Below are 13066 nucleotides of genomic sequence, written 5' to 3' on the forward strand. Positions count from 1 at the left end.
AGGATTCCTACGATCCCTTCTCCTGCACCTCTGTACACCCTGCGGTCCCACTCAGCTCAGAGTCGCAACAGAGCTTGACCCCTCAGCCCATCACCCTCACCTCTGGGTGGGCCTTCCTCTGTCAGGATGAGAAATCTTCTCCCTCACTGACCCTTGTGCCCACTAGAAACAAGTAAGCTCAAGTGCAATGCGTGGAAAGCTTTTCTCTGACAAACCAGCAACGAACCTTCCTACTCTCCCCATCGTCCATCGAGGGCTCTCACAATACCACCTCATGCATGGCTCCTCAAACTCAGTGAGGGGACAAGGGTTCGTATCCTTCCCTGCACTGAACCAGCATGGTCTCCACTCTTCCTGCTCCAACTGAGCTCCAATAATTACCGCATACAAAGTACAAAAATATACATTCAAACCTTGTTGAGGAAAATTCTAAGATGAACCTAAACAAACAACGTTCATTCCACAAATTATGAGCCCGTCATACAGTAGTGAGCAAAAAAGAGCACCTGTCTAATGATTGTCAGGCCTGTGTGAAATACAGGCCACTGGGCATTTTAACCAATGCCAACATTTACTGATTGTCTGCAGTGTGCAGAGGGATGTGACAATGTCCAAGACGAGGTCTGTATGTCAATAAATGAGTATGACTCAGAGCTTGACAGCCAGGCACATGGAGCAGGCCAGCTCCTCATCCAAGTGTTGACATTTGCATGTTACTGCTAAAAAATAAGGACACATTCAAACTTATGCCTGTGATGTCACTCTCCCTTATGTTAAAACGTACCTCTCTGGTGGGATGCAGATCAGTGGGTATCCCACACAGCCCTGGGCACAGGCACTGTGGTGAGCCTTGTCTGCCTGGTGGAAAGGGGATGGGCTGCAGAAGACAAGAGGCAGCGCCCATAAAGGTGCCAGGGCTGTGAGGGAGAGGCGCATGCCCGTGTGCTGGGACCACGGCCGCGAGGCTGATACTGCAATGGGGCTTCTAAGAGACATTTGCACCCTGGCTATGTGGTTAGCTTTTCAGCAATTTGATGAAGCTTGGCTTCTAGTATAAAGTTTATCAGTACTTAATCTGTTACCTTGAAAACAAAGGCTGGCATTTAAACAATAACTATCAATTGCATCATTCTCTGAAATGCCCCCTCAGAGTGCCCCACCTCTACTTTATCACTGAGCTGAGCAGAGAGCAGTGCTGCCTGATCTCCCTCCACTCTCCGGAGGGGAACGGATGTTCAGACAAAGGAGCCTGTCCACCTTCCAGGGTTCAGTCGTCCCAGCCCCAGGCCTTTCCCATTCTATCGGAGGCTTCTAAATCTGAACCTACCCTCTGAGGCCCCTCAAAGGTGGCTGCTATCAGCTCATAGCTATGCATTAGGCACAGGCCAGCTGGTGCCTTTCAGACTCCTCTTGGCTTTCCTGCTCGTCCATGGGCTCCTGGAAGACAAGGTCTCTCATACTCTGGACATCATACACTGGAGCTGCCTAGAGGTACCAGAAATACGAAACCAACTAGTACCTGCCTGGGTCTTGGCTCTCCTTCCCTCAATTGCTGCAGAAGTTTCTACACTCATACCCTGCCCCAGCCCCACCCTCTCTTTCAAATCGATTACAACAGGTGCAACACCAGGACCCTCTTTCATTTTTATTACCTCTTTTCTTCTCTCAACAACTTATCGTGGCCCTAATTTTCTCTTGGATCAATGTAGAGCCCCTGATAATAGGATTAAGGCTTTATCTCTAGTTGATGCTATACCTCAGTATATTCTGGTTTAGGGTAAATCCCAAAAATCTAGCATAAAAAAAGCTAAATGCTGCAGCAACAGGCCAGGGACAGAGCACAAAGAGGTGCTGAGCATTTCAAGTAAATGAGGAGACTCTCTCTTATAAGCCTTCTGCTGCTGCTTTGGCATACATCTCTGCCAGTCCTACTTCATGTATTCACAGGGAACATCCTACCAATCCGAAGAGGACTTTTCTTTCTGACAGATCAAGATATTTAAAGCATTTGTCCTCCCTCACTCCTTTAGTGAAATTAGCCAGTTAAGATCTTGGCACTTAAAGCATCACCTGCTCCCGTACCTGGACCTATCTCATCTTCTGTGCAAAGGAATCCAAGGTTAAGGATCCTGTTGACTGCTTCCATGTCATTCTCTGCACTCTGTGTGCAGTGAGCACTGCCTAAATGCTCTTCAATACCATCTTCTCCAGTACATTACTCTTAAAGGCCCTGTAAAGAGATCTAAATAAAATAGCACCTATAAATTAGTAATGTATTTTACACAGATAATAGTGGTTTTTGTTTTAACCAAGTTGGGACAGAAATATAGTAGTATTTTGAACAAGAAGAGGATTCCTCCTTGCAAAAAATTTTGCTAGCTCTATTTTCCATATCTATAGGGTTAATGTATTTCAGAAAACTTTTTTCCCCTCAGTATTGCCCTATCATATAAAAATAAAAGCATATAATAATCAGCAATAAAAAGGTAAAGTTCATACATAGAATTATGATATCAAAGTCATGTGACTTTTCAGCTTGTCTGACCTATTAAAGTGCTGCACGGGCTCCTGGGAGGACAAAGGTCCTGGGAGAAGAGGTCCCAAGACAATGGCAGGGAGTATTCTGGGGGTTGTGGGGGGAGAAAGGGGCAGAGCTCCACATGCAGCTCAGCCTTGGCAGTGCTGTTTGGAAATGAAAATTTTATTCCCTTTAAATCCAGGCTAATTTTCCTGACTTTTTATTTTAACGAGCCAGTGTGGACACTCAACTCTGAAAACATGTCAGAGGAACACATGAGAAATGATGGCTGTTTTTCTGGAAGCCCCTCCAAACAAGGCAGCAGACAGTGGGGTGCTCCTAGCACAAGTGGCCCAGTGGCAGAGCTGATGCCTGCACAGCTCTGAGGCCACTGGTCCACTTCAAAGCCATTGTGGGGAGTAGTAATTTTCTGTCACTGCAACTACAGACTAGGTGCCATCTGGTAGCCAAGATTTAAAAGACTCCATGACTGAGCCCAAATACAGAACTATCTTCTAACTGGCAAAAAAGTTATTTTTTGTATTAGATATTGGAATTATATAATTATAATTAATAATTTTAGCTTGAATTTTTGGAAGTAAGTGCATTTCATTACAGTTTATGAGAAATATATTTTGTTAAAGTTTATGATAGTTGCTATGAAACACAATTTGGGGAATAAAGAAAAGGAGAGACAATTTATATTTACTGGGCTATGTATGGATGACCGACAATGAAAGACATCACTAATAGGCAATTATAACATTCAGCATTCCAAAACTATTTAATAATTTGTTTTGAAGAACTATAGCTTCCAAAAGAACAAAAGACAACCAATATCTTTTTGGATGTTTTCATGCCAAAATAAAGTTAAATATATAAGATAAAGGAATTAATCCCAACTAAAAAAAAAAGCATCAAATATTTAGTTACCAATTTAAAAATGGAATGGGTTCATAAAGTTTATAAATGAATTATATAGAACACTCAGTTCATTTCCCATTCATTCCCATAAAAAAAACATTTTTCTATGGCAATGTTGTAGATAGTAAGGCTTCTAGTATAACCCACAAAAACTAGATTAAATATTAGGTTCACATAAGGCTGTACAGCATGATATAAAAGAACATGAACTTTACAGAGCTAAAGACCCCTGGATTCTAGCCCTGGGTCTGTCATTCACCAATGGTTCTTCCACAAGAAGTCATGTCCAGCACCAAGTGTGCCTCTCAGAGCTGCCTCCCTCTGGCTTACAGCACTCAAGCAACCCTGACAGCTGGAGCAACACTGATGCCCCATGAGGATGTGTTTCCTTGCTGGGAGGCCCACTGTATCCTAGGATGCACAGGTGAGAGGCCCATGTGTAGAGTTCATGTCAAGGAAGACTACCTCCTAAGTAGCTCTGATGGAGTAAATGTCAGGGCGGCAATATCATTTACCATTACTACATTTAGTCTTTCCAGATGCTGGTGATTCTGAAACTGAGGACTAAAATGAGGCTCAGGCTTAATGTCTGTGTGACTCAGTTAAGCTTTATGCACACCTAGATATGTTTTCCAACCAAATACGTAGGCCCAATCTATAAGGCAATTATAGTATTAAAGCTACGCTTTTACAGACAGAAGGAAGTACTGGTTACAAGACAAATCTACATAGTAAACTGTTCATGTTGTCTACCCAGGGCTTGCAGGGCATGTGTCTATGACATATATGTCTTTCAGGAAAACGAGCTCTTGGATGGAACCACCATTCACCTGTACAGTGCCACAGGGAGACAGGTGAGACACATGATTGAGGCCCTTGGGAAAGCTGTTATCTACAAAGGCCAGTCAGGAGGAGTGCTCATGATTTAGAGTGTCCATGGCTGAATGGTCACTGTACAGACCACTGGAAGACACTATAAATAACTGCATCACAATCAGAATATCACATATTCCTAGTAGCCTTTTCTCCCTCAGATACTGTTATAAGCTCAGATGTTACTATTATTAAAAACTTAACACCAAGAGAGTTAAAATAACATGCTATTGAAGAAAGAATGGTTTCCCTAATTAATAGCTTATGATAGTTAGTGGAGACATGACAATGACAGTTTAGGCCAGATCTACATACCATTCCACCTCAGCCTATCTCAAACATTTTTGGGTGACGTGCCATGAAACGTGACAGAGAACAGAGCTTTCTTACTAAGGAAAGCAAGAAGATGTAACAGCTTAAGACTTTTGCTTAATGCTTATAAATTGCCTTTTCAGTACATTATATTTTCATTTCTGCAAACTGACTCATGCAGAGCTATGTTATTGTTAGGAAAACATACTAAAAGCAAGTCCTTTAGAACTAAAGCACACATATGTAATATTTTTCATCTTCTTAATTTTAATAAAAACAGGAAACACACTGAACCTGCATAATTGTTTATGTTGTCAATCATAATTCTCCCCTGGAGGTACTTTATGGGCTCCATTCAACTCTTGGGCTCATTTTACAGGCAAAGTCTAGGATCCTATAGTTATTGTCTTTAAAAGTAAAAGACCAACAAAAGAAACCACCACTGTAGCAAACTGAGTATCACCACAGTGTATCCTCACCTTCCACGGGTAGCCTTTTGTAGAACCTTCATTCCTGCCAGGCTGCAGGACTTCCCTTCCAACTGTCTGTCCCTCAGGATGGCGTCCTCTGAGTGCACCTCACTGAACATTCCATAGGCATCCTGCACAAGAAGGCCGACTCTGCAACAAAGCATTCACATTCATTCTTTTAGGATGTAGGTTTGATTCCTTCTCCTTCACTAGAAATCCTTGGTACTTATCTTCCTAAATGAATGAGTCAGGGTAAAAAAGGTGAATACAAACACGCACTCTTTAGATTTGTCCTTGAGGTGTTTGGATCACTATCCACAAAATACAGAAGAATTCTCTTTTGGCATAAAACTAAACCCTGAGTCATATGTGGTTTAAAAGTACACAAAGAAGACCATCCTTGCAAATCAAATATATAACTGTTACCCAGAAAAAGGGTATCCTCTTGCCCCATTTTTATCCTGTCCTTCATATCCTGTCCTTATAGTGATGCTCAACACAGAAAAGCTTCAGGGTAACATTATCAGGAGAATGACACTCGGGCTCTCTATGAGAAGGTGCATATTTACAGACATGCATGGCCCAGCAGGATGAAGGCCACACTGGCTGGCAGCTCCAGAGGCTGATAGAGACCCAGTGACATCATGGGGTCCCCCAGATTTTAAATGCAGAGGGCAGCACTTAGCACTTACCCAAACCTACTTAGGACTGAATTTCCAACACTCTCATTTTGTAAGTCAGGTAAATGAAGTCTTACTTATCACAAAATGACACATTCTCAGAAAACATTCCCTGGAGGCTTAAATAAAGTTAGGCAGTAAATATCACCACCAAACAGACTGAGGAACAGAATGATTTCTAAAGATGAGTGTTTAAAGAAAAGTGCACATTGGAAAAGAACAGATGACAATGAACACAGGAGAAGAGCTAAATCGGAAGTACTGAATCTTAAACACTGGCAGGGCAAAGGCGACTAGAAGTCTAGACATCCTGATTGTCTCCCAGGGCCACAGGGCCCCTGGCTTGCAAGAGAGGTGGAGATAAATCTTGGCAGGAAAGCACCTGTACTTAGGCATTAATTTTCTATGGAGTGAAATCAAACATGTGCTCAAATAAAAATCATCAACTACAAGGAAACAAACCATTCTGTGGGAAGAGTCAGAAAAATTAAAAACAGATATATGGCGGACTCGAGATACTACAATTAAAAAATATGAAATATGGAGTAACCATTTTAAAAAGGTAAAGTCACAGAAATATAAATAGGAAACAAAAAGCTATACAAAATGACTTGGCAGATTCGAAGAAGAATGAAATAGAATTTTGAAAAAGGAAAGCTACAATTACTGAAATAAAAAAAGTTATTAAATGGGTATAACAAGAGATTATATGTACCCAAAGAGTGTTTATATAAACTGGAATAGATTACCCAGAATGCATCTTGAGAGCTGACAATGAAAACATGAGAGAGAGAAACAGAGAACAGAATTGGAAAGTCAAACACATCGAAGAGGAATTCCAGAAGAAGAAAATAGAGGAAGGAGAAGCAGTAATCTGTAGCTCTAACAATTGAGAATTTTTCCCAATTCATCTAAGAAATGAATCCAAAATAGAGGAAGAAAAGCAACTGCCAAGCAGGACAACTAAAAGGAAATCCATCTTATTATACATATTGTAATAAAACTAGAGATGATAGAAGACAATGAGAAGGTTTTAAAAGCAAAAAGGGTAAGAAGACAGACATCCGTAAAGGAACACAAATTTGACTTATATCAGCCTTCTCAAGAGCAATGAATGAAGCCAGAAAACAGTGAAACATTTGCAAAATTCTGAAAGCCATTTAAGAACGGTGTGCCTGCAGTCTTACTACACTGATGGACAATGACTTCAATGGGAAATGGAGGGGACTTGATAATATGGGTGAATGTAGTAACCACATTGTTTTTCATGTGAAACCTTCATAATGTATATCAATGATACCTTAATAAAAAAAGTTAAATGATGAAAAAAAAAAAAAAGAACTGTGTGCCTACAAAACTATCAATGTGGTAAAATTAAGACATTTTTAGATAAAGAAACACTAGGTGCATTTTTTATCTACAGACCCTGAAATATTTATACTTACTAAGGTAATTATTAAAATAATTTTCTAATTATGTAATTTAGGAAGAAGTTAGTTATCCCAGAAAGAAAGGTCTAAGATACAAGGACTATTGTATAATAAGATGAATCAAAATAAACATGGTGGGATAAAAGAACAACACAACCAATAATATTAATTAATGTGTACAGAGTGGAAAAACTGGAAATGGACAGCAAGTGGATCAGTAGGGATGACTGGAGGTTAAATGTTCCCAAGTCCCCATGTCACTCAGAGTTGGGTTAAGGTAGTAACTCTGGAGTTCATTAATATAGACATGTGGTCAAATTTCAAGGACAACCAGCAAAAGAACAGAAATAGGGTACACAACTTGCACATCACCAGATGGAAGAAAATGGAATAAGAAATATAGGCAAGCAAGTAATAAGTAAGATGGTAGATAGAAGTCTATGTATATTAGAACTGGAATAAAAATGGTTTAAACTTATCAGTTAAAAGGCAGAGTTTGTCATGTTGTTTGAAGAAAGAAAAAAGTATTTCTATTAAGTTGCTGACAGGAAAACTTCTAAAACAGAGAAAGGTTCAAAGGATGAAAAAACAGTATTTCAGGCAAATATTAACCAAAAGAAAGCTGACAAGGTGGCGGTGGTGAGAGTGAACAGATTTTAGGAGATAATGCAATATTAAGGGTAGAGAGAACACTAGTATTGATAAAAAAAATCTTCATTTACTAAGAAAACATAATTCTAAACCTTTATGCTCTTAGCCTCGAAGTATAAAACATAGACTGATAAAACTTCAGAGAAGTGAACAAATCCCACATCAATGAGGGAGATTTCAACACACCTCTGCCAATTAAGTCAATCAGGGGAAAAATTAGTAAAGATTCAGAAAACTTGCATACCTAACAAGTTTGATTTGTTAGATAGGCAGTTAGAAACTGTCCACAATTAGTGAAAGTGCATTCTCGAGTACACATGGGACATTTATAAGAAGTAACCATACACTTGGCCACAAAACAGGTCTGAACGAATTTCAAAGAATCAGTTATCATATAGGAAATGTTCTCTGTGTACAAAATAATTAAATGAGAAACCAAGCAAAAAATATGTACTTCTAAAAAATCTTCCTACATTTGGGGATTCCACAATATCCTTTCTCGAGTCATAGGTCAAATAAGAGATCAGTGAAAAAGAGACAGTACTTTTGAACAAGTTGATTATGATAAAAATACCACATGTCAAAACTTGTGGATTACAGTGATACTTTAAGGAATTTATAGTCTTAAATATAATAGCACATGATGACTTTTCATTTCCTGTATACATCTTTAGTTTTCTATTTACTTATCATGAATTCTGTACCAAACTTCTGTCTATCACTAAAATACTGCTTCAGGATGCTGACCCTTTCTCTGAAGGTGTTCTCCTAGGGCCCTTCGCTCTACTCTGCTCTGCTCCAGTCTAGACTGGTTAGGTTCTGCCTATGGCAAGCAGTCATCCTGGGGTCTCCTGCCAGAAAATCTGGGGGACTCCCTTTGCTTTTCTAGTATGTTGGGTCTCCTATTTCCCATATCTCATATCTTCCTTTCTTAATTGACTTCTTCAAATTAGTAGCTCACATCTAGCTTCCTGAAAAGGAGGGAATGGAAGGTGAACTTTTTGAAGCCATTCATGAAATTGTCAATAACTTATCCTCAGACTTTATGGGCAGTTTGGGTGAGTACAGATTTCTAGATTGAGAGTGATTTTCATGTTAAGTCCAATATTGCTTTTTCTTTGCCTTTTCTCTGGGTACTGTGGGTACTGCTTCCAGGGCACGGATGCTGTGGTGACAGGCTTGGCACAGGTTTGTTTCCAAGCCCTGGTGAGTGGTATCCTGGGAGGGTCCTTCATGGTGGAATTGTGCCCACTTCTGAATAATTTTATTGATCCTTCCTCCCCTTCATTTTTTCTCTTCCCTCATTCTGTTTATGGGACATCCTGGACTACCCTTTAAATTTTTTTAACTTTTCTCTCCTATTTTCCATTTCTTTCTGGGAGTTAACTTTTTTCTCCAATACTTCTAATTAAATTTTCTCCTAATTTCTAGTTTTCACACTTTTAACTTCCAAGAGGTCTTGTTTAAGCTCCAAAATATGCTTTCTTCCTTCTTGACAGCATCCTCTTTCATGGTTGCAATATCTCTAACTCCATTTAAGAAGCTTTCTTTAGGCTTCAGTGATCTGTTGTCTTTTACCATTTAGAAAAGAGCTCTGACAAGCTTCTTGGACTCCCTGAATGAGCAGGTGGATGTTGTCAACCATGCATGTGGTCATTTGGCTGGGTTGTTTTATGGTTGTGCACCTCAGATGTCAGTTTCTTTACATCTTTCCTCCTGATGAGAAAATTCCTCAGAAAAACCTGTTTTAATCTTGGTATGCCACTAGATAACCACCTAACAAGGTGGAGAGGGGTAGTACACGATTACTTCCTAGACAGACTTCCAAGCAGTCGTTTTTCTTATTTCAGTCTTTTTCTTCTGCTAGTAGAGGTGGAAAATTAGATATTCATATGTATTAAAAAAAAGATCCTTAACCATTATCTCACATTGTATACAGAAAATTAACTCCAAATGGATCATAGACCCAAACATAAAAACGGAAACTTATAGAAGAAAAGACAGGAGAAATATTTGTAACCTTGGGGTAGGTAAATAGTTCTCAATTATGGCACAAAAACATAAGTTATAAAAGAAAAAAACTTGATTACTTTGACATTATCAAAATCAAAACTTCTGTTCTTCAAAACACACCATTAAGAAATTGAATGTGCAAACCACAACCTATTTGGACATATTTGCTAAAGATATATCTGACAAAGGACTTGTACCCAGAATACCTAATGAACCTCCAGGACTCAATAAGATGACAAACAATCCAATCGAAAAATGGGATAAAGATACAAATCATCACATATTGTATGATTCCATTTCTTTAAAATATCTACAATATTAAATCCACAGAGACACAACACACAATGGTGGTTATTAGGGGGTACGTGGAGTGAGAAATAGGGAGTAACTGCTTCATAGGTATGAATTTCCTTTTGGAATAATGAAAATGTTTTGGAACTAGATGGAAGTGGTAGTTGTACAACATTGAGAATGTGCTAAAGGCCACTGAATTGTTCACATTAATATGTTTTTAAATTATGTGAATTTCACTTCCACTTCGACGTAAAACAAAATGGACAAAATATATGAATAAACACTTCATTAAAGAAGATACACATACAGCCAATAAACACATAAAAAGGCAGACAAAACCATTGTCATCAGGGAAATGCAAGTTAAAACCACAGTGAGAGACCACTGCACACTCACAGGAAAGGGTGAAATGAAAAAGAATGACAGCATCGAGTTTTATTGAGGATAGGGAAAAACTGGAAGTATCATACATTTTAGGAGGGAATGTATATGTTATAGCCTCTTCTGAAAACAGTCTGGCAGTTCCTTAAAAAGTTAAACACACACTTACCACATGGCTAGTCACTCCACTCTAGGTTTCTTCCCCCAAATAAATAAAATCATATGTCCTTACAAAAACTTGTGGACAGATATTCATAGCACCTTTATTAGATAACAGCCCCAAACTGGAAACATGACAAATGCTTGAAAATAGCTGAATGGATAATAAACAAACTGTGGTCTACCCTTACAATGGAGTACCATTCAGCAATGCAAAGGAATAAATTACTGACACCTGCAGCAACAGGGCTGAATCCTGAAAACACTGTGCTGAGTGAAAAAAAAAAAACGGAAAAGGAGTTTATATTTATATCAAATTATAGAAAAGGCAGAGTGAATTCACAGTGACAGCAAGCAGAGCTATAGTTGCCTGGGCTAGAAGAGACTGACAGCATAGGACACAAATAAACTTTTTGGGTGATGGAAATGGTCTATATCTTCACTGTGGTGGGTATTACATGTGGATGTTTTGATCAAAACCCACTGAACTATATGCTTAGGTGGGTGCATTTTATTGTATGTGAATAAATTTTATTGCATGTAAATTATACCTTCAAAAAGCTACTTATACAAAGAAAGAAACAAACAAACAAAGGCTATGAGACAGCTTGAAGAAAGTTCCCTTGGATAAACACAGGATAATTATGGAGAGAAGATGGGAAAACCTGCTGGCACCTTTGCACCACCTTTTGCTGGCAGGGTTTCAACTACGCTAAAACCAGCAAATAATGGAAATAATTAAACACTTAGAAATCCACTAGAAAAAGACAGTGCTTCACAATGAGGCATCTTCCTTGTCATTTTATATGTACTTTCAGGAAAAGTGTGATACAATGTAAGTGCATGTTTTCTTGTGCATCTTCAACAAATACTGAAAACCACTTACTTTTAGAGATAATTCTCAGAGTTGGAAATTGTGAACAAATCTGAGTATTTTAAAAAAGGAAACAAATTACTGTTGTTCAGTAAAACTTAAAATCTTACCCTATCCTTGAAATCTCCATCATAAGGAAGCTTTATGTAACAGTAACCATATGTGAACTAACCACTACTTTCACCCTGAAAACATGAGGGTGGACATTTGCTCCCACATTTTCTATCTGAGCTGTAGCAAGCTCTCCATTAATCCTCCTTCCATGAATGAGAGGCTGAGTCTGTGTGGTGAACACATATAGAGCAAACTCACGTAATCCTAAATGCAGACAGTGTTCACAGAAATATTCACTGGAAGCTTACTGGGGCTTGTACTTTGTAGGATATACAAGAGAAGTGGATCACATAAAAATAATACAATTGGAAATCAAATAAAAGAGCAGCATTAACATCTAACACTAATATAATGTATTATGACTAATTAGAGCATTCTCATATATTATTCAATTAATCCTTTATATGAGGAAAGTAGGCCTTATTATTTCCAGTTGGTAGATGAGAAAAGTAAGGCTGAGACTATTTAAAGAACTAGCCAAGATAGTACGGAGGCAGCAGAATCAGGTCTTAAATCCAAGGCCCTTGATCCTGGTATCTTGGTACTATAACATCATGTTACAGTAATAATGATTTTTCCCACTGCTATGTCAATTATCTAAAAATATATATAAATTGTATATATAGATATAAAATGAGGTACTTATCCAGAAGAACCTTAACCCACTCTATAACCTTCAAAAGATGCTTTTAAACATTTGACAAGAATTATACCAGAATATTAAGGTCAAAATGTTATTTATTCTAGATTATCCAAAAAATATATATAGCTGTTAATGCAACATAATGAAGAAGCAATGCTTTTGAATCAAGTCATTTGAAAACAGTTTTATTAACTGTCCAATACAACTTAACACTTCATTCAAAATAAGCAAAGACTGTATGACTTCAGTTCAGAGACCCAAGTGGGAAAGAATGAAGATCACTCTTTCATACTATTGTATTTACCACAGTAGCTGTGCGAAAGCAAGGACGAAGTGCATACTTTGTGCTCATTTTGTAATATTTTGTTTTTGTCCACAGACTATTCCATAGCACAATGTCTTGGAGGGAAGTGCTTTACTGTTTATTCTTTCTCAAAGGCCTACGCACCCCCTAGCGACCCTCAGCTGACTTGCTTCCCTGTTCCATGTCTAATTAGGAATATTGAGGCAGAACCTTGGGGACCAGGCTCCATTTCTGAAAGAGGAAACCTAGGCCTTCCCATCAGAGGGAAATCAGTGGCCCTTCACTGCTCCAGGCAATGAAGCTAATGCCTGCATGGCTGCACTGATATACTCCACATTGTTCTATAAGCATTATGGTTTGCTAATATATACAAAAGTCAAGATGAATATAAAAATCTCCATGGATCTGCTTTATAAAATGAGAAAA

At 38.6% G+C, this 13066-nt stretch overlaps 1 protein-coding gene across 7 annotated transcripts in view; it reads right to left on the bottom strand.

Moving 5' to 3' along the window:
* Window positions 1–13066, bottom strand: part of SPIDR (scaffold protein involved in DNA repair) — a 453159-nt gene that overhangs the window by 63581 nt on the left and 376512 nt on the right. For 6 of the 7 annotated variants that reach the window (XM_036925470.2, XM_057498094.1, XM_036925472.2 and 3 more), the window contains one exon: window positions 5107–5247. The exons of the other annotated variant lie outside the window; for it this stretch is intronic. In XM_036925470.2, the coding sequence (XP_036781365.2) occupies window positions 5107–5247 (141 nt within the window). The remainder of the gene's footprint in view (window positions 1–5106; window positions 5248–13066) is intronic. 7 annotated transcript variants of the gene reach the window in all.

This window comes from Manis pentadactyla, chromosome 3 (assembly GCF_030020395.1).
Source record: "Manis pentadactyla isolate mManPen7 chromosome 3, mManPen7.hap1, whole genome shotgun sequence".
Taxonomy (NCBI): Eukaryota; Metazoa; Chordata; class Mammalia; order Pholidota; family Manidae; genus Manis; species Manis pentadactyla.